The sequence below is a fragment of the Aythya ferina genome (genome assembly GCF_964211825.1).
Source record: "Aythya ferina genome assembly, chromosome: 2".
In the NCBI taxonomy this organism is placed as follows: Eukaryota; Metazoa; Chordata; class Aves; order Anseriformes; family Anatidae; genus Aythya; species Aythya ferina.
Genome location: NC_140297.1, coordinates 114,506,269 through 114,528,915, shown reverse-complemented (window position 1 = coordinate 114,528,915; position 22,647 = coordinate 114,506,269). Strand labels below are relative to the sequence as shown.

The window sequence follows — 22,647 nt, the reverse complement described above, 5'->3', positions numbered from 1 at the left end:
TGCTTTAAAATATCCAATAAGAACCATGTAACAAAAAGATTCTGAGATGCTTGTTTTTGTCTTTTGTACTGATCCAACTCTTTCAGTGAAGTGTATATATATATATATATATTTTTTTTTTTTCTTCTTTTAAACCATAACATTACAACAGCTGCAGCTCCAGATGGTGCTGTATGTGGCTGTGCCAGTATGACAATACTTCCTTCTAGCATAGCTTATCTTCATTAATTTATGTTGGACCTGTGCTTGCAATAAGGTTTTGTAATATTTCCAGAAGCCCCAGATATTCCTAGGAGAATGTGAAATAGGAGGACATGGGGAGGCAAGAGGTAGTAAAGGAGCAATGGGCTCCTTCCCATTCTTCTTAGCAAGTCCTGGTGAAGCACATGCAGTGTAGCATTGCAGTACTCCCATCCATACCAGAGACAAACCTGTCTTTAGGAGCAAAAATTAAATGTACAGGAAGTGGAAGCAGGGACACACGGCCTGGGAAAAGTACAGAGATGCTGTGTGGATGTGCAGGGATGGCATCAGGAAAGTCAAGGCACAGATGGAACTGAGCTTGGCAAGGGACGCCAATAATAGGAAAGGATTCTATAGGAACATTGCTCAGAAAAGAAAAGCCAAGGAGAGTGTGCCCCCTCTGATGAATGAGAAGGGTGAACTTGTAACCACAGACATGGAGAAGGCTGAGGTACTCAACAACTTCATTACCTCAATCTTCACTGACTGTCAGGCTTCCCAAGTCTTTTGTTTCCCTGAACCTGTAGATGGAGGCTGGGGGAGCACAGTCCCACCCACTGTAAGTGAAGAGCAAGTTCAAGGCCACCTGATGAAGCTGAACAGGTACAAGTCTATGGGGCCTGATGACATGCATCCGAGGGTCCTGAAGGAGAAGCTAGTTGCCAAGCCTCTCTCCATCATATTTGAAAAGTCCTAGCAGTCAGGCAGGGTCCCTGGTGACTAGAAAAAGAGAAACATCACTCCCATTTTCAAAAATGATAGAAAAGAGGACCCAGGGAACTACAGACCAGTGAGCCTCACCTCTGTGCCTGGGAAGATAATGGAAAAGATCCTCCTGGAAGCAATGTTAAGGCACATGCAAAACAAAGAGTTGATCTGAGACAGCCAGCATGGCTTCACCAAGGGTAAATCAAGCCTGACCAATCTGGTGGCTTTCTATGATGGAGTTACTTCATCAGTTGACAAGGGAAGACTGACCGATGTCATCTACCTGGACTTGTGAAAGGCTTTTGACAGGGTTCCTTATAACATCCTGGTCTCCAGATTGGAGAGATACATATATGATAAGTGGACCATTCAGTGGATAAGGTGTTAGCTTGAAGGTCACACCCAGAGAGTGGTGATTGATGGGTTTATGTCCAAGTGGAGGCTGGTGACGAGTGGTGTACCTCAGGGGTCTGTCCTGGGACCGGTACTATTTAATATATTTATCTATGACATAGACAGTGGGATCAAGTGCATCCTCAGCAAACTTGCAGATGACACCAAGCTGAGTGGTGCAATTGATTCAACAGAAGGAAGGGGTACCATCCTAACGGATCTGGACAAGTTTGATAAGTGGGCCCATATGAACCTAATGAGGTTCAGCAAGTCCAAGTGCAGGATGCTACACTTGGGCTGGGGCATTCCCCGATATGAGCACAGTCTGGGAGACGAACTCACTGAGAGCAGCCCTGTGGAGAGGGACTTGGGGGTTGTGGTGGATGAAAAGCTCGACATGACCCATCAATATGTGCCTGCAGCCCAGAAAGTCAACTGTGTTCTGAGCTGCACCAACAGAGGAGAGGCCAGCAGGGTAGGAAGGTGATTGTGCCCCTTTGTTCCGATCTTGTGAGGCCCCTCTTGGAGTGCTGTGTCCAGGTCCGGGGCCTCCAACACAGGAAGGAGGTGGATCTGTTAGAGTAGGTCCAGAGGAGGGCCACAAAGGTGATCAAGGGGCTGGAGCACCTCTCCTACAAAGAAAGGCTGAGAGAACTGGGGATGTTCAGCCTGGAGTATAGAAGGCTCCAGGGTGACCTCATTGCAGCCTTTCAGTACTTGAAGGGGACTTATAAAACGACAGAGAGCAACTCTTTGCTCAATCAGATAATGACAAGAGAAGGGGGAATGGTTTTAAACTAAAAAAGGGAGATTAATATTATAGATTAGAAGGAAATTCTTCACTCAGAGGGTGGCAGAGTCACTGGAACAGGTTGCCCAGAGAAGCTGTGGATGCCACATCCCTGGAGGTGTTCAAGGTCAGGTTGGATGGGACTTTGAGCAATCTGATTTAGTGAGAGGTGTCCCTGCCTTTGGCAGGGAGTTGGAACTAGGTGATCTTTGAGGTCCTTTCCAACCCAAGCCATTCTATGATTCTATGATTCTATGATTTACTGATTTCAAACTGAAAGAGTCAGTGGTACAAAAGCCTGTGCAAAAAACAAATCCTGCATCTCTGTTCTCTGTTCTTTCTGCTCAACCATGTGTTTTAATTGTAAAAACTTTCTCCTGTTGTTTCTCTCTCTGCTATTTTGACATCACTGCAAATTTCAAGTTACCTCTGGGATGTGCTGGTTTTTGTGTATACTCCTTTACTGGTAGTAAAGACATTGTTTGTATGGAACTCGAGGTTTTGCTAGAAGTGGGTTACACAATCATTTGATTTCTCAAGCAGGATGGAGTAAATAAGTTTTTTTTTTTTTTTTTTAATTGACCATTATGAATTTGGAATATATTCTCTGAGTGGTTGGATTAATGTAAAAGGCAAATACAAGATTGGGGAAGTATCTTGTGTTCCTCTGGTTGCCAATCTGGGGTCTGGAATAAATTTTCTTGTACTAGATATTGGCTGCATTTTAAGTTTCCCTTGTAGTTCTGAGCAGGGATCAGGTAGGTCAAATACCATAGATCTCTGGCTCCTTGTTCCAGGAACAGAGTTCATATTGTTACTGGACAATTGTTTAGGTTGCGGTGCTGTCCAAAACATGCTGGATATGTCCCAGACTCACAGAAGGAAGTCATACCTGCTTGGAGGACACAATTGCTCAAGATGACCAAGACTGAGAAAGCGTCCAGGAATGGATGTGCTGTACCGAAAGTCTGGTTATAGTCAGCATGATAACCGGCAGTCTGAGTTGCAAGTTTTCTGATGTTGAAATAACTGGTGCCAGTATTTACCAAGGGAGAGTTTTGAGAATGCACTGGACAAACATCTTTTAGGTGTGGTTTGGGTACAGTCTGCAGTGCTGTGGAAGACGGGAACCTCTGAGTCCTTCCTGATCTCTGTGGTGCTCTCCTGTACTAACCTGTCCATCTGCAGATGCAGTTGTGAGCTTGGGATGCTGTGCTTACCCACAGAAATGTTCATCAGGAGTGACAAAATTCTGGTCTGTTGATCCTGTTTTACAGTTACAATGGTACAAGGAGATCAAGGCCAGGCTGCACATTTTAAACCATTTTTTCCCCCCATTTTCCCAGTTTTAGGTAGTGCAATGTGATTCCTGGTTTTGGAAATTTTGGTTTTCAGCAGCTTTATGCAGAGGAACATGAGCATTAATAAACCAGGTTTATTAATTTAATGGAATAATTAATAAATTGTTCTAGTAAACTAGGTTTATTAGTGAATAAAACAACTTAATTGGGAGATGAAAGGGAAAGTAGGCTTTCTATGTAAAATGTATCCCTAACAGACACATGCTGTATGGTCAGTAAGTTAAGTTAGATTTTTTGTTTGTTTTTAATGTTTAAGCAGAAATCTGTTCAAGAGGGAAATTTCAGAATATGGTTGTTCACCAAGCACATCATGGATTGGTCCAGATGGAGTCAGATATTCTAATCGAACCTTCAATCAAGGTAAGGAAAGCTAAGTGATTGATACCAGAGAACAAACAACGTATGTAACCAGACATGATATCCAAGTATATTTACTTGTAACATAGGTTTTCTTTGAAATAATGTAGTGCTCCCTTTGGAGGGGTGTGTCAGAACTAAATCCCATATTTGAGCTCAGGACACTTGGAAGTTTCTGAATTACCTCTGAAAAGGATGGGGAAAGAGCCTTACTAAAGTAGTATGGTTGCCATTCATTGGCTTAACTGATTGCTGTTTCTCCTTGTTTAGTTCAAGATTAATACCACACAGCAGACTGAAAAGAACAAATAATGTTCCTTGTTTTCCTGAAAATGCCTCAGATAACTTGTCACGTCAACTCAAACTAATTTTTGATTTCTATACTTTACTGACTTTTATCATGCTTAGGCGAATGAGGACTAATTCAGCATGGATCCTTTTGTAAAGGATCCTTTTGTTGTTTAATATCTCTCCACATCTCTTCCTCTGTGTTGCAGCTGCTGCGCTTCTAGTTGAAAATGGGAAGCAAGGGATCACATATCTTTTTAAACGTGGGACTCATGAGGAATTTGGATACGCATCCCTCTGCACTGCTTTGGCATTTTATTTCATCCTCAGCTGCTGGACTGCAGGTTCTGCTGTTGCCAGTGGCCTGGTTATTCCTATGCTGTAAGCTTTGCCCATTTTGGTTTGAGCTGTCTATACAAAAGGCCTGTGTTGAGTAGAAACAACCTGAGTGGTAAGATGAAAGGTTGGCAATAGCAAAGCTATAATTGCTCGGAGGAGATTGTATAGGTAGAACAGGATGGTTTGCTTGGAAAGAGAGGCTAAAATTGAGGAAACGAATGAAGAAAAATCATCTGAGAATAGCAGTAGAAGAATGATAGCCAAAACTGTGTACTTTCCAGCATAGATCATTTGAATCCTTTGGGGACCCAGCCTCGACTGCTGGCTCCATCTCTGTAACTGTAGAAATACCAGTTCAGATCCAGACTTTTCATCTGTTTCTTATGCACATAATAGCCTGAATCTTAATCTTGGACATCAACACCCTAGACTTTGGAGAAAACTGCTGTTAGGTCTTTTGTTGTAAGTTTTTAGAAAGCTGTTGTAGACTAGAGCAGAGTTCTTACTGTAATGTTAAGAGGTTCGATGTGCATACTTGAAGTGTTCAGTGAGCAAGGAGCCATGGCTGGAGGTTGGATATCAAGGAGGGTGGGTATCTGGCATGATGCAATTCAAATGCTGAAAAACACTCTGAAAAGAAACTCATGTTTCTTTGCCATACCCCTGAGTAGCCCCTCTCTTTTACCTCTTTTCCTCTCCAAGCTGATGTCTAAACCATTTTTTGATATGTAGTGATTGCTGAAGCATGGCATAGTTGGCTGTGTAGATACTGATAGTCAAGTCTTTCAGCCAGCTCCTGATAAGCTAGTTTTTGTAACCATTTTAGAACTGCATCTAACAATAGAATGAATCAACTGTGTGAATAAATGGGAGAGAAAAAAAAAAAAAAGAGGGAGAGTAAAAGTGCAAGATGAAGCTCCCCAAGTCAGCTAATATATATCACATATGTGCCTATATTATATGTAATAATAATTCACCATTCCTGGGAGGTGAATGTCTGTGCAAATGCAATTAATGGGCTGACACTTGGAAATGTATATTTAATTGCATGTGGAATTAAATGCTGTATCTCACCCCAGAAATTACATGTTCAACTGTGCTAAATTTTGGTTTTGTTCTTCAGTGTAGCACATGGTTAGTATGACGACTCCTGGGTTCTCTTCACAGTTTCATTCCTGCTTAGCTTTGGGCAGGTCATTAATACTTATTACTCCATTTCCCCATTTGTTATGTGGTTGTAATATTTTAATTGCCAGGTTTATGGGATGCACAAAGACTTAGTTTTAAGAAATTATATAAAGCTGGATCTCCAAAAGTGTTTCTTCTGTTTGTTTGTTTGTTTTGTGCGTACATCTGTAATCTGTATTTTTGACTGTATTCCTGTAAGATTTATTCTCATTTGGCTTTGAACAACATTAAGCAACACATGCACATAGTTCTTTTTCTTCAAATTATAGCAAATTTGGCAGTTTCCTGCTAGTGATTGGAACTAAATAATCATTCATAATAAGGAAGGAAGCTAGAGCTTTTTTTTGGGAAAGGAGTTGTTACAGAAGTTCGTGATTAAATCTGGGACTAGCAAGTTACTAGAAGCACCTCTAGAAAACAGGATCACTGGCAAAAAGACTGCTCTTTTTTCTTCTCACATACAGGTACACAGGAGCTTTGTATGGCAGAATAATTGGTTTGATTCTTGTTTCCATTTTTGGTGTTCAAACTAATGAATATGGAGCATGGATTGATCCAGGTCTGTTTGCTGCCATTGGGGCTGCCTCCTTTTTCAGTGGAGTGTCAAGACTCACCATCTCCCTCACTGTTATAATGGTAAGTATGTTTTCAGGTGTTTGTGTGGCCGAGGTTGTGCTGAGCTTTTGCTGCTGCAGCTAAATGAACCACAGATGGTGTCCCACACACATTGGACCACAGAGAAATAAATGTTTGGCCTAGTTATTTCTAGCTCACCTGGAGAGGTTTTCCTTTCCTTTCCATTCCGTTCCATTCCTTTTAATTCCATTCTGTTTTCAAACATCTTTTGGTTAGAGAAATGATAACGGCTCCAGCAGTTTACAAACAAGGAAGCAGAATATACCATCTCTTCTTCTTCCAGATTACAAAAAATAGTAGACCACGCTTCCTGGCTTGTGAATTGACTTCTGTGAGGGGCTGAGGGCCTTGTGAAGTGTATCTTTTTATTTTGGGGATGAATATAGCCTTCTGGACAGTGAGAGAAGGATTTGCAGTAGTATAGGCAAGCGATGCAAAGGGAGGCTTCTCAGTTCTCTCTGGTAAATTTATGCCTTATAGATTTCAAATTTTTTGAGGTTCCCTTGCAACATGCTTCACATTCACATTTCCTTCCCTCCTCCTTTTGTAGCAGACCACTTTGAGTCTACACTGCAATACTTTCAAAGCAAACCTCTGCAAGTTAAAAGCTAAAGGAGGTGCAAAGAACGGCCTTATAATTAGAGAGGAGGTTCTTTGCACCTCCCTGATTGCAACACCTGGGGATGGTGAGTTGTAAGGTGCAGCTGAAATTCAGCTCAATCAACACAGAAGTGATTTTGAGGTCACAAGGGCAAGCTTTCACAATGTGGAAATTTCACCTCTGACTAAACCAAGTCTTGGCTGCCTCTGCCCAAAAAGATCTCATTAAAATCTTTGCAGATGTCAGAATTCACCCAGAGTGACCAAGTGGGGATTTTCTCTCCTAGTACACTGTTGCGCAGCATCTGATAAAACGGCTGCTTATCGGCACTCACTCGGAGCTGGGGTCATTTTAGTGATAGGCTGTGTAAATTGTGTAGGAAGCATTTCTGTGAAGTTTTAACTTGAAAGGTGGTGTAAGTGCATAAAAACTTGTCTATTGTGAAAGAACAATTAGAATGATTATGGAAACACTCCTCCTTCAGTGTCCTTGTGATATTTTAGCACTTGCTTAGCCTTAAAGAACAAATGTACTCTGTTATTTTTGCTTATGCTATTGCTATTAGGCATCTTTTTTAAGATCCGAATGATTTGTTGGCCAGCTACAACGTCTGTAAGACTTAAAGTGTGGAAAGATGATGCCTGAACAATAGGCGTAAGTTTCTGAGAGCTCCAATTGCCACTAACTGTAATGTGTCTTCCAAAGTAGAAGAAATTTTACCCTGAATTTTCTTGCAATGACTCAATAAATCTTAATTGAAGCATTGTTTATAAAACATTAAGTTAGGGTCTTGCTGCAGATATAGGTCCTCAGGGGCAAAAGCAGCTGACTGACATCTTCCTTAGCTTTGTGCCCATGAGGCTGTGCTTCATTGCAGGGAACTGAGGAGTGAATGTGTGCCAGAACACTTGCTGGTCTTGGATGACAGAACCACATTTAATTCAGCTCTAGTAGAGAGGAAAAAACCTGTTTTATTTGCTTCAATTTCTCCCTGCCTTCCCAATTACCTGCACTTTTTTTTTTTTATTTTTTTTTGTCTAAGTTCCCTGAGCATGCATGTACAGCACGTGCAAAACAATAGCTGGAAACTGTTAAGAGAGCTGTACAAAAATCAGTTGAAAAGGCACTAGAAAAATGATTAGGATTGCATTGCAATGTGTTCTGAATTCCCCTAGGTGTCATGTTATAACTCTTCTGTGCCTCTTTCTGCACAGGGAGATTGTGTTTCAATTCATGTTCATCCAAGATAAATAGCTGCATTGCTTGAGGAAATATTAATTTTTGAGGAGAAAAAAGGTCTTGGACACGACAATGCAAAAACATAATTAAAAGGTTGTGCCCTCAAACCATAAAATGCACATATTTTTCCTATATTGTCTGTTGGGTTCAAAAAGAATTGAGAATGTTTGCTTTGGCTTTTCACGCGGCCTTCCATTTGGAAACAGTTATGAGTGTGGGACTTGCAGTGAACAGGTTTGTAAAATGCTTTCTTTTTTTCTCATGGCAGACCCCACAGGCATCTGCCCACCTCTTCTTTCTTGGCTGCCTTTTTCTACCCCCCATGCTGACACTCGACTCTCATCCTCCTCAGTTCTTTGTGGCAAACAGGAGATGTGGTGACATTTTCCTTGGCGAGCACGTAGACCAGCCTTATGATGTGCCTTCCTGCAGCCTTCTGTCTCTTGTGTCTGTGTTTTGTGTCCTGAGCTTGGTGGCTTTAGATATAGGAAGAGAAATAGCATCTTCCTACAAGGTGTGCTTTGTGTCCAGGACGTTGTATTTTTACCTCTCAATCATGCTGCCTTGAAAAGACATTACACTGGCTTGAAGAGAAAGGACGGTACTGGGCCAGCCTAGAATTAGTAATGGTTATACTCCTATGGACAAGCTGTTCAGCAGCCAGCCTCAGAAAGAGGCTTGATTTATACTGATTTGGGTCCTTTGACCTATGAGTTGTCTTCCTTTTTGTTCACACATGAAGGAAAGTAGCCTTGATTCTCTCCATTTTCCTGCCAGTTCTGTTCAAACAGAATTAAAGCAATATATCAGTTTATTGGTCTGATTTATTTCTCAAGATCTCTACTGATGGATATGGGAAATGTGATAAATTGTGAAAAGGTTAAGACTCAAAAACCTCCTCTGAGTGTGAAACACTGAAATATCAGTCTTTCAACAGATGTAGAATAAAAGAGAAAACAGCATGTTCCTTAGGATTTGGATGGGGAAACGCCATGTCTTTGTATAAGCCAGAGGAAAATGTACATAGCGGATTAAATTGCCTAAGGTCCTTCCTTCTCTAGCTAATGGCAGGTGTGGCTGCTGTGAACGAGTGGCTGGTGCTAACGAGCAGTATCTTGCTACTGAAATAAAATGACCATCTGATGGTGGGTCTGAGAATTATGAAAGGTTAATGGCAGAACTAACAAGCTGTATGCAAAGTCAGCTTGCATACAGCTCATTCATAAAGCAGTATGGAAGGATCAGGGATGAAGGTTATTTGTGCTCTCTGATGCTTACCTCAGGACAGGCACAGTGGTGGAGCATGGTACATATTAATCTACGTTACTGTATGTCCTATAGCTTGGAATTTTCATATTTTTTATAGGTTTTTCATCAAGAAACTAAAATTAACTTTTCTTTTCTTTTTTTTTTTTTTTTTTTTCATAATTTGGATGCATCAGTTGTAACATATAGTTCTGACGTGCTTCACAGCAGGGATACAGGTCATCTTGGATAAGTGCAATGTAATAGCTGCATCAGCAGGTAGAAGCAATTAAACCCTAACCTCTTTGCTCTCTCTGAATTTCTTCAGTACTTCTAATTCAGACAAAATGTGCTTACCTCAAATTATAGGCAGGATATATTACTTCAAATTCTGTGGTGAGGCTTCTCACTTCCCCTGAGAGAGCAACTCTTAAGTCCTCTCAAGAGAAGTTTAAGTAGAGCATCAGCCATGGGCACTTACTGTAGGTATGAGAGGCACACCTTGTTTTGCAGGTATGATGTAACCTGTAGCTCAATGTTATCCAACTAATTAGAGGAAAGTTATAGGATGAGCAGAATGGTGATATAAGATGTTAGAAAAGTAAGCATAGGACTTTTCAAACACATGTAAAATCTGCCTGGTGCCCAGGTTTTCACAAGACAGCTGTGTTGCCCTGTGGTTAAAGGATACAAGCTTGGCTTCTCTATGTTGTTGCTAGAGAGGGACCATCAGGGGCCAAAAGTTGTCATCAGTTTAATTTTTCTTCTCCTAAGTGAGGCCTGAGCTAATGGGTGAGAGCTCTATTTTACAGGTAAAGGTGGGTAACTTCTACGTTAGCTGGGCAAGGAAATTGTGGTATATATTACACTTGGATTAAATGTAAATGCTACTATATGTACATTCTAGGATTTCTTCTTACCTAATGGGATACAAGAAAAAGTCAGAATAGCCATACCTTTTGACATGCTGTCAGCAGTTGGACTGTGCTATTTTCCACCTCAGCTTCCCCCTTTTAAGTGCAGGAGAGCCATGCATTGGATTATTAGTGGCTGTGTCTGGGGCTCAGTTGCCCTGCCCATGGCAGGGGGTTTGGAACTAGGGGATCTTTAAGTCCCTTCCAAACCAAACCATTCTGTGATCCTACAGATCCAGCTACTCTGCTGGTACTACCCCTTGCTCCTCCTCATGCAAAACACTAGTGCTTTTTTGCCTTCTGCAGCCTCCACCTCTGTTCAGATGGGGGCCATTCCCACTACCTGGACCTCCTGCTTCTTTGTCAGAAGGGACCTTCCTTGTCCCTTCTGCTTCTTGAGCTGGGAGCAGAGATCAGAGTGAGCTCACAGAACGTGCAGCAGCGAAACAGTGCTCTCATCTGGGTGCTCTTTGTCATCCTCTGTTTTGTGAGTGCCCTGGGTCTGTTGTGCTGGCAACAAGGAGAGCCTGCAAAGGGAGTTGGATGTTACTCAAGGAGGTGCTCCTGCAGAAGTGCCAAGTGTCTTCAGTGCAAACTGTGCCTTATGTGAGACCTGTTCACTTGCTTGTAGGTTTCTTAGCATCTTGCTCTAGTAAGAAAAGGGGACAGTAGGAATACAGTTTGAACAAGCTGACTTCAAGTCACCCTTAATTCCCAACTACAGAGCATGTGCTTTTCTGTAATGAACTTGTCATTACTGTAATGTAATGTGTTTCCCCTAGTTCGTATTTTTTTTTTTAATTACTAAGTGCACAAAATGAGTGCTGTTTCAAAGCTGGGCTTACTTACAGGAGCCCTGCGTTCTTCCTGAGTGGAGCTGTGGCACTGTCATGCTGTGGAGTGGACTTCAGGAAATGGAGGGTTTTAAATTTCAGTCTGTGACAGCTCTTCAGGGCAGGTCCTGAACAGCAGGACAAATAGAACACAAATAACTACAGGAAATGCATGATATTTTGCAAGATGACAGATTAAAGGATTTAATAAACCTTCTGGTCTTAAAACAAACCATTCTTGATTTCATCACGTACAATGTGGTGTAGCACCTAGTTGAAGAAAAGGGGGCTCCCTTCCAAACTCATAGTGCCGTCCGAAGTGCCATCTTTTTGTTGGTGAAGATTGTCATTCACTAAGGTGTGAGGAGAAAACTTTTCTGAACACCGAGGGTGCTTTTGGTCTACCAGCAAGCAGGAGAACAGACTGATTTGAAATACATGAATTTCTTGTTCAAGTGAAAAATCTTATGGTAAAACACAGCAAAAGTTTCTTCAATACCTAGCTCTGTGGTGGGAGTGACTATAAACATTGAAGTCTGCAGTAGGTTGCTTTTTCAGCATCACCCTGTTTAGAATGATCACAAAAAAAAAATAAAATAAAATCCCTTCTACTCTATTTTTGACTGAAAATTAGGATTTCAGATTCGTTTCACAAAAACCTTGAATTTTTCATCAAAAAGCTGGACACCTGAGGAACAAAGATAAAGCAAAAGCTATTTGAAATATCTTGCCATGAGCTTTGTTGTTTCATGTTATCATTTCTCTGTAAGAGATGAAATATTTCCCATGAAACACCAAAGAGACTTCCTTAGCATGTTCTAGGAAGGAGGGGGCAATGCACAGTGCATCATGAAAGATGCAGTTGAATCTGAGAGGCCAGCCTATATCCAATTTTAAAATTCTCATGAGACACCACAATAGCATTCCAAACCAAAGCTTTTTGGATTTTAACCTAAGAAATACTGCTCTATAGGGATGATAAACAATTTGTCAAGTCACGGGAACGTTCCATAAAAAATGTGTGCTTGTAGGGAAAAACAGAACAACCCCCTTTTTTTTCTGGATGATAGCCTTGTGAACTCAGCCCAAGAAAGTCAGAACAAGTCCCCTCTGATTCATTCATTCATCATCCGTAAAGAAGAACTTCAACCATGGGACAGTGGTTAGTCTGTGTGTAATTCACAAGTTAGAAGAGAATCCAGCTTCATCTCTCATATAGCTGCTTCAGCTTTGGCACCAGGTTCTTATCAGTAAAATAAATATATATGCCTGAATTATATATGGATTCAATTGGCATTGAACTTTTAGAAAGTTCAGTTGTGCATCTGAAATATTGAAATGGAGACTGCATTTCTGCTTTAAATACACACATTGGAAACGAGGTTGTAATGTGAGAAGATAACATTTTTATATAGTCATTTTTCTGGCTCTAACTTACAGTAGCTTTAAAGGTATTTTATAAATAAAGCGATCTAGTGTATTACAACATAGAATTGTACATATGGGACGTGTAATACAAACCTTAATGAAAGTTCATGAGAATGTAATGTGCAGAAGTTATTTTTAATTCACAGTATCTTATCTGTTTTCAATTTTTTTCAAATTACAGAATGCAATTGGGCTGTCTTATGTGTTATTTCTTTGCCAAATTTAATTTGTTTCCAAATTTCCAAATTAAAGGCATTTTTTCTGTTACACTGTCAAGAAAAGCATCTGAAACCATTAAGTTCTGTTATATTTTTAACTTAAAAACCTTCAGAATATTGCCAATAGTATTTTTTCCAAACTTTGTGAAAATGATTTATCTCTGGGACAAAAGCTACCTCTTTTTTTTTTTTTTTTTTTTTTTTTTTCTTTTTCTTTCTCTAGCCTGAGGGGTTTATTATCATCTTAAATTAAAAACCCCATGTAACCGGCTGCTCTAATGAATAGGGGCTTGGGGCCAGAAATCCCTGTTTGATTCTTGGACCCAGTTGAAACAGGAGCAAGTGATTATACAGCCCAGCAGCTGCTCTGCTGAGCAAGGTCTGTCGGTGGGAAGGAGACGCCTACTGTTGGTCTTCAGAGAGGCAGATCCCAAAGGAGAACTGTGTCCTCCTCCCCTCTGCCCAGATGGGCAGGATGTGTTTTGTTCTTGCAGTTTCAACATTTTGCCTGTTTTCTTGTTTGTTTGTTTTTCAAGAGGAATAAGACTGGGTGTGGGACACAAATGATGGTGGCAGTGAGTACTGGTAAAGGTGTGTGGCTGTTGTAAGCAATACTGAGTGGAGGCAGGCACAGAGGGGAAGCTGTGAAAGCGTGTGGAAAAGGAGAAGCACAAAACAGAAGCAGAAATAGTAGCCACTGGGACATTCCTAAAGGTAGCTATTCTCTCATTTTGAAGTATGAAAGAGTGATAATGAAAGAACTCTTGAGTGCTTAAGGATGTGTCTGAATCCAGCCTGTAGAGCCAGACCTGAGCTGCTTTCTGGCGTCTCTAAAAGAAACAGAAAATCACCCAAACTGTCAGGTTGTGGTCCACTGGTGGCTTCTGTAGCCTCTGGTGCAACTTCCAAAATGGTTTTAAGAGGAAGAAGTTGCATGGCAGTAGAGAGAGTGGATGGTGGAGTTGTCTGTTGCTTCAGGTCATATATCATGAAGAGCGACCTCAGGCTACTCTGGTTATACCACTCCCACCTTATGTTCTTCCTTACCCTGACCCTTGTTCAAGAAAAGAGAATTTATTTGAAAGTCTAAAGTTGTATTTTTCCCTTTCTCCTTTTTGTCTAGCAGGGTGTATGCAGTACTGGAGAGGGAACAGACAAAGAGACAGGAAAGAACTGACTATAAGAAATGAATACCTCCTTTGGCAGCACAGACCCTGGGAGACCTCTGGTCGTGCTTCCCTCTGACTTGCTCAAGACATGAAAGGGACATTGGACTCCTGGGGCAACCACAGCCCCAGAAAATGATATGGAACATGTGGCTGCCTATGAGGAGAGCCATTTCTGTGAGGGAGTAATGACGGCTCCAGGAAACAAATCACGTTGGCATCTGTCCTGTGACATAGGTGCAGATGAGACAAGATTGTCATGCTTACTTTAGAATGGGTACATACTTAGGTGCTTTCCTTACCAGGAAGCTGTTTTTTTTTTTTTTTTCCTCTGCTGGTCAATATGATGTGCTCCCTCTACAGTGAGGTTCAAATTCTTCTCTCCTCTACACCAACACAGCCTTATAAATGCTTAAAAACAGTTCAGTACAATCACTCCAGCAAGGTTACTTAACATCAAACTTAGTTTTGGTCAGGGCCATCCACATAGCTAGATCCTTCATTTTAATTCCCTACAAGAGTGCCACATGGTTGATTTTTCCACCTTGTTTTCTTGGGAAAAGAAAAATCTTTTGGAAAAGTGGAGACAAATGTAGTTTTTCAGATTGTTCATATAATATTTCCTTCAAAGCAGGCAAAGGAAATGCCTAATTATCTGGAAACTCAGTTGGCAGGTTCTTCCCAGAGCTAGACTGTTCAATGCATCAGCCTGTCACAGTTAAATACTTTAGGGCTCACTTAACGTTTTTGATTACACCTGAGATGGTTCACAGAAGCTGTTTTGACAAGGCCTAATTTTCTGTTACTAAGCTGTCTGATTTTTTTTTTTTTTTAATGAAGAGTTTAAATCCTAGTCAAAACAATTTCTCAGAATCTCCAAGCCTATAGTTATTCGTAACAGGGTAAGCATTGGCTATGCTTATTCTACCTGTCAGAAGGAGCCCAGTGAGTCTGAATGGTGAGTTTAAAGGTGTTTCCTAATCTGACAGTAAGCAGTCACCTCTTAACAAGGAAGGGGAGATGTACAGTATTGTACAGTATAGTATTGTACTGATCCTAGTTCTGTTCATTTTAAACACAAAAAATTAAACCCAACTGTTTATATATTTGAGTAACAATACATAACCAACAAGCTATTGCATACATTAAGTCCTATTATTTTCTATTGAACGTATTCCAAGCACTGTGTATTTTTCAGCAGTAGCCTGTCTGGAAAATAAGTGAAACTACTCTCACAGAGAAGGGGATGGAGAACCACTTCAGGACTTCAGATTTTGTAATGTACTTCTTTAAAAAACTAGAGGCTCAGTGAATGATCACCTATGGTAGATTTGGAAACAGCAAGCTTTTGTAAATTTTCTGCTGTTATTTAAGGTCTAATCTCCTCCTGCTGTTAAAGCTGAAATGAAGTTCACAGCCTGTGGCATACAGCATTTATCAGACAGTGAGGAAGATCCACAGAGACCTCGTAAATCCTTTGTCCAGTCTTCATCTGACCACAGTCACGGGGCTCCTTCTTCAGCCTTTTCTAGACCTTGGGAGCTGGGGCCATGAGAGTTATGGCACTCAGGAGTTGTTGGTTTTAGCACTACTTAAACATAACAGAGATTCACTGCAGTTCTCTTTATTATTTCACAAAAATGCTCATGAATAATAATTCAAGGAATTCTGCTATATGGTGGGTTAAAAAAGTACAAGGTTGTTTAAATAGGTTATTATACAGTACAGTGCTTGTTTTGATTAGATTTAATATGTGAGCTTGCTGTATGCTAAGGCATATTCAGCAGGACACATACAAAACAATGCTGTACTTGTTAATGAAAAGTTCACTTGACACAACATGCACCGGTGCTGTCTTCCTGGGACATGGATTTAGAGCTTTGAAAGATCCTTTCAGGGTCTTTCTTTGGTGTCTACTATACACCCAAGATAAAGAGACAGATTAAAAAAAAATCACAGGTAGATATCTTTCCAGGGGATCTTGGCAAGAGTTGCTGGTATCACCTATAGTATTTCCTATATCACTGCATCCCTTGCTGCAGCCTGTCAAAACAGGTGTATTTATAGGCCTTGAGGGACTGAAACAAGAAATCAAACATTTCCACTTTGCATAGCATCTTCTGTCCAAATTCCCAAGGACTGAGACTCAAAGGATTTTGATACGTTTCCAGTGATTACTTAGCTTTTCTGGGTATTTCTAAGTTTTCTTTAGTAATCTCCTACTGCTGTGCTTGGTCTTGGAATTAGGAAAAGTTGTTCTCTCCATAAACAAGGAAGTAATCAACAAAATACTAGTTGGCTTCAGAAAAAATCATGCAAGTATTAAAATACACATCAGAGAAAAATGAGGCTTGATCTCACTGAACATTATGAATTAAAGTGAATTAAAAAGCAGCGGATGAGTGTGATTAATTAGGACTATTTTGCTTAAAGAGAAAAAAATATGCACCCTGTGCTAAGACATTTTTTTGTGCTCTGCCTTGGCAGTAATTAAGCTCTAGGGTGCTAGAAGCTGCCTACTTGTTGTAATGGCCTGGAATAGTTAACAGAGTTACGAATACAAGCAAGAATCCTGCTAATTGTGCAATTCTACTGGCACTGGGGATTTGGCAGGAAGTCCTTACAGTGAACCTACCCTGGGTGTGTCGTCCTTTGTAGAGCATGATGCACAGCTTCGTGTGCCTGAGGCTGCAAGAAATAATCATTTTCAGCAGCAAGGAACTTGAATGCATAATTTCTCAGGGCTAACAGGACTTTTAAAGAGATTTATGTTTACTGTATTGCAGCATCCCACTTCTCCAAAAATTTCCAGTAGTGATGGTGCTGAGTGATAAGGTGATACAGTAAAGTGAATTGAGTTAATGGATGTAGTCCTAGAACGATAAAGGATTTCTTTAAAGGTGAAGTGCACGGGAAAGGAAGATTTTACACTTAGTTTCAAAAGGAGAGATTAATGGAAGTTCAGGGAGGGAGTATTCAGCTGGATCAATACTGAGGAAGGTGCCTCTTTTGGCATAATCCCAGATGGAAATAGTGGACAATGATAACAACATTGCAATTCATAACATTTTTATGACATTATTAAGTGGGAATTAAAGTGACTCAAGTGTTCAACACACAGGTTACTAAGGGCCAGAAGTTCATAATCCAGAAACTAAAGAAATTGAAATGCAGAGCTGCATTGTTTATCAAATGGCTGTCATAATACAAATAACTTAATCCTGGGAGACGTTGTTTCCATAAACTCCTATTCTCCAGAAAGCTGCTTGAACAACTCCTCTACTGCTGTGAACAGGGAATTGTTAACTCCTCCCCTTCTTCATGTCAAGCCATCAGTTTACAACCTTGTTGGCATTTGCTCCTGAGCAAGAAAAAAACGATGAAAAGTTTTCTGCTGGCTACAAATGCTCTACTCTTTGGAAATGTTCTGTTGACTGCAAATGATGTTTTTCTTGGTGTGTTGAATCAATAGTAGCAAAAAATTAAAATGGGAGTAGTTCTGATTGCATCTGGTTGCATCCTGGGGAAATGTCTACTCTTCCACAAAATCTGGTCACCTGGGCAATCATGCCCAGGAATGGTGTTTTGTGCTAGCTACAGCCTTAACTTCAAAACCATTGGATTTGGTTTATAGGACCAGGGTTTCATGTCCCTTCCCACGCCTCCTCTTTTTTTTACTCACTCTCAGACATGTTGTCTTCTCCAGCAGCTGCTTGTTTTTTCCCAAATATTTTCCAAATTCAAGGGCTTTCAGTTAGGTGTGTATAAGTTTGTGAAGAATGACAAAATATTTCTTTTGGAGAGTTTGCTTCTACCCGGGCTGATTGTCATTATATCATGGGAAGGAAGTAGATTTTTTTCCTTCATTTGTTCAGTTTTTCAGGTAGCTTTTCTGTTTAAACACATTTTAATTCATTTTGCAGTCATACTATTTTTTTCTTCTTTTTGTCATTGTAGACTGCAAGTAGCAAGACAGATCTCTTGCTATTTTTTTTTTTTTTTCGTAGAAGAAAGAAAATTGGGTTGCACTGTGTAGCTGGCTAGTGATATTTCTTTTACATTATTGGAAATACCAAGGGTTCATGGAATATTTACTGTATCAGCAGCCTTGCTTCTAATGAGGTTCTTTGGCCTCTGTTCTCTGAGCTGGAGTAAAATGTTTGAAACACATTAACTACCATTTGATTGAAAAGTGTGTGTGTGGGGGGAGGGTTTTTAACAGTGAGCTTTAAGTAAACTGCATCTTTTTGAATTTCCTGGGCAGCTGCCTTTCTCTCTTTGATGTACTGTGCCTGGTGATGCTGTTAATGAAATGCATAATTATGTGTTATATAATAAAACAGAGCTAACATGAAGGTGGCTAACAGACTATAATGATGTGGAGGCCTGAGAAACTCAGGACCGTGGGGGTTGTTGAAAAGTGCCTCCGGTGACAAAGAAGATATTTAAAGAGCTTTGAATAACAGTGCTAATAAATTAATTGTGGTCTGTGTGCATGTGTGTGCAAATGATATATTTCAATATTTTGTATATAGAGAGAATATTGAAAAAAATAGGTGCAATTTACTAGGCTGCTGATGTATGAAGTGTCAGCGCCGACTGCTTCCAGCGTCTATTAGCGCTGCTGGCTTTGCATAGATGGGTGCCCTAGGCAAAGAAATTTTTGGCACAGCCTGCTATACCCGGAAGATCAAAAGGAAAAAAAAAATCTGGCAATATACACAGAGAGTAAATTGCATCCTAAAAAGCAGCCCCTAAAATGCAGTCTTGGAATGAATGTCAATAAATGAAACATCACTTTTAATTGCTGAAGAATTATTGGTGTTTGGTGGCTGCCCCAACTTTCCCCCTTCCTTTCTCTATTTTTGTCACCTTTATTTTCTCTTTCCCTCTAATACTCTGTATAACTTGTTCCCTTCTTAGATTTTTTAGGAACTGGTTTGAACAGATAACTATTTTTAGTGGAGAGGCTGCATCATCTTCCAGCCCTGGACCACATGGGTTCCTAATTTTGCTGGGCCATGGCTGGGCTTGCTTGGCGGCAGCGCTGTGCTTACTGGGGCCTGTCTGCAGGCAGAATTAGCTTGCAGGGAGCTCCAGTGTGAATTTACAATGTGCTGGTTACTTGGCACTAATTCCCTGGGTGGGTGCTTCTAGTACCTACTGAGAGTGCTTTTGTGCGAGTTAGCTCTCAGAGTGCTTTTGTGTGAGTTAGGCTTGCTCCTTTTTGAAGGTGAAGTATGTTGTTTTTCACTTAAGGTGTGCCAAGAGTACCCGAATGGGCAGTTAGTGCAGAGTAGCTAATATGCAGTAAATTCACACCCAGGCTCTCTGCGTGCTGACTTCCTCGTACAGACGAGTCCCGAGGCTCTGCACTTTGTCTCTCTCAGCAGGGAGCAGATGGCCCTTCTCTAAACAGGGAGACTACTAATAAAGCCTTATGAAGTGCACATATATGCATGTGTGGGTTTGTGTGCGTCCTTATGTTTGTATAAGATAACTTGAATCTATCGTGTTTCTTGGATTAATTTGTGCTTCCTTGATTTTCATCAAGATACCCTAAGGAGAACTTTGCTGCTGCATTACCAGCATCCTTGGCATTAATGGCTTTACCTTCTAGCTACAAGGTTTTGACAGATTTCGTTTAATTCTTCATTTTCCTTCGCTGCTGAGTGGCATACTTCTACTGTGTGAGTGACTGCGCTTTTGTGAGCAAATCTTTATTTATTGCAATTCCCTTCCCCAGCATTTCTAATTTGATCTCTGGAGTATATTCTTGTATTTTGTATGCTTTTATTGTTAATAAATGCTATTCTACAACTTGAAAACTCCCAGTAAGAAGGAAATAAGGTTTTCTCTAGGTCTCTAAATACTTGGATGTGGAATCAAATCCATCTTTTATAAAAACGTTGCTTTAGACTAGCATCACAAATAACTTGATCTATAATTAGTGTATACAGATTCATCTTAGCTTAAGCTCATGTGATGGGTTACACTTTCATGCAAAGTTTTCTTGACATTTTAGAAATGATTTTATCTGTTCTTTGTGCTCATGCTTCAAATGTATAGTTGATCTCTAAGTCATCTGCAGACTTGCTTTAAAGTGTTGCTTTAGTATTACCTATGTCCAAGAAAATTTCATATCACAAAAACTGACTCTCCTGTTCCCATCTGTAGTGAGAGTTCAGGACAACTGTAGCTGCTCTGTTTTGGCCAAAGTTTCAATTTACTTACATATAGAAGATATTGCTCAAAATGCTTTTAACATGTCTTTCTTTAATGACCTCAGCCATGATAGCCTGCCAAAGATAAACAGCATTTCTGCTTGGCAGGCATTAACTCTTGGAGGAAGTTTTGTCTGACACTGAACCCAGAGGCACTTGCTCTGAGTGTTTGCTTTGCTGTGTTCTAGAGAAGAGCCATCCCCACAGATCCCAGCACTCAGGAGGGCTGCAGTGCTGAGGAAAATCAGCACCAGCCACAGAATTTCTCAATAGCAGATGTAAAATGTTGCTGAATATTTGAGAGAATAAAAGAAGAGGGTGCGGGCCAGGCCAGCTTGACTGTTCCCACTAGAGGATGGGAGGGTAGAAAGAAAGGATAAAATGGGATAAAGAGCAAGGAGGGGAGCCTGGAAAGCCAGCTTTCTGGTTCTTGCTGTTCTGGAGGTGGTCAGGTTTGCTGCTTCTGGGATGAGCAAGCAATGACAAGGCTCTCATGGAACCAGGCACACTCTTGTGCTCTCTACAAAGTTGGCAATAATGTCCACTTGTTCCTTCCCATAGTCTGCCTGCATTTGCCCTTTCCTTGGGCTGGCCTTCCTGGTAACCTCTTCTTTTGTCCTTTCTGGAAGACGTCTCATTTGCTGGATGCTTAGCTTCCTGTGGCTAGAAGAAAGGAGGAGCACATGGCTTGAGTTCTCAAGTCTGTAGTCAGTTCTTGTCCATGCCCAGGGGGTTTCCACCGATTTTTGGAACAGTAGTAATGATATCCACACAACTTAATGAATGCTTTCTCCCTGTAGTCTGGGGGAGATTACTTCTTTGCAGGTTAAAGCAATCACTTGAGAATGTTTTCAGAGCACAAAGAGTTTTTAAAGTTAGAGTTTTAGAGTGCTTTTATAGCTTTTTAGAGTGCTTTTATATTAATTTTTAATGCTTGTATTATTCCAGAAGAGTTCCCCATAGCAAGATACTTTAAAAATAACCTTAAAAGGAATCCACAATAAAGGAGTCTCCATCTGTGTGAATGAGTTGTGGCAGATACGCTGAAGCAATTCTTAAAATCCCACAGTTGCTGTTTTCCTTTCAACTGACATGTTCCTGGTGTTTTTAAATAAAACAGTTGAACACTAGGTTTAAAAAGACATTCAAAGAATGCTGTGCTGTTATTAGAAATCCTTAGCTATGTCCAAGCAGAAAGGACAGTTGCATGACCCTGTCGTACATGGCTGAACATGCCACGAGTCCCTTGTTGGCATATACCCTAAATCATCCCCAATGTTATCATTCTGAACCCAGAACTGAGACGGCACAAGGGAGAAAGTATAAAACCTGGATAGAAGTGCTACAGATTATCAGGCAGAAATGTGTTTATTGGCATTCGTTGAATGTGGATGCTTGGAGTACTTAACAATCTCTAGCTAATGAGCTCTATTAAATGGCAATGTGCTGCAATTCACTTTGTCTGAATTGGAGAGAAATTTCTGGGCAAAAGCCTCTTAGTGTTAGGAGTGTTAGGAGGGAAGTTTGCATATTTTATTCCAGGATAATTTTTAATGAATAATCTTTTATTTTTTTTTTTTTTTTTTTTTTTTTTTTAAGGTGCAATAATAGGGGAAATAATGGGAAGGAGACAGCAGTTTTAATAATAATAAAACAGTATTAAACGACCATAAAGGGAATATTTCTGTGCAGCCATTTTCACCAAGAAAAATATTTGACCTAGTTGTGAGTTGGGCTTAGACAGATTAAGTACATTCACATTACTTCATGCACAGTGATTCACTCCGAATCCTTTGTTCAATGGTGGTTGTATTGGTGTGCTTCATGAAGTCACTGCCACCGTAGCTGTTAAATATCTGCAGGATATGTGAACTCAGACTACTTTTGCATTGCAGTGTGCTAACTATATTGTGGCTGTGTCCATCTGTGGAGGCAAAACTAAATAATCAAAGGGGGATATAGTATTAAAATATGTTAAATACTTTCCCACTCTCCTGACCATACCCTGTAGAGAGAAAATGCAAGTGTACTCAGGTAAGATACTTTAGGTACCATAGCCTGTGTATGCACTCTGTTTCCCTACAGCAGGTGTTGTTGTAGAAAGATTGATAGATTTGTGATCGCAGGGAAAGGGATGCCTGCACCATGCCTTGTACTGCTGAATGCTGTTCAACATGGTAACTGTGTGATGTTCCTGCTGCTTGATCTCCTGGGCTTGACTTCTGCTGAAAGCTTCTTGTTCCCTTTTCTGGCATCTTTCAAGACGATGTTTGTACAAGGAGCTTGTTCTGTCTCGAAGCAGCAGTATGGGAAAACAATTTTATATCTCCTGAGCTCAGCAAGAAAGAAAAATATTTGGATTTGTTTGCATTTTTTAATATTTGTCACAATGCCAAGCTATTTAAAACAATCTGGCTACTCTATCTCTACTTACCCTGCTTTGATACTGCAAAATTATCACAAGCCACCTGAAATA

The 22,647-nt window shown here is 40.5% G+C and overlaps 1 protein-coding gene across 1 annotated transcript in view; it reads left to right on the top strand.

The window, feature by feature from the left end:
• Positions 1-22,647, top strand: part of LOC311432831 (chloride channel protein C-like) — a gene marked incomplete at its 5' end in the record, with an annotated part of 80,069 nt that overhangs the window by 21,893 nt on the left and 35,529 nt on the right. Inside the window, 3 exons of the mRNA XM_084511321.1 lie at positions 3,752-3,855; positions 4,350-4,521; positions 6,132-6,303. Coding sequence (XP_084367447.1) covers positions 3,752-3,855; positions 4,350-4,521; positions 6,132-6,303 — 448 coding nt within the window. The remainder of the gene's footprint in view (positions 1-3,751; positions 3,856-4,349; positions 4,522-6,131; positions 6,304-22,647) is intronic.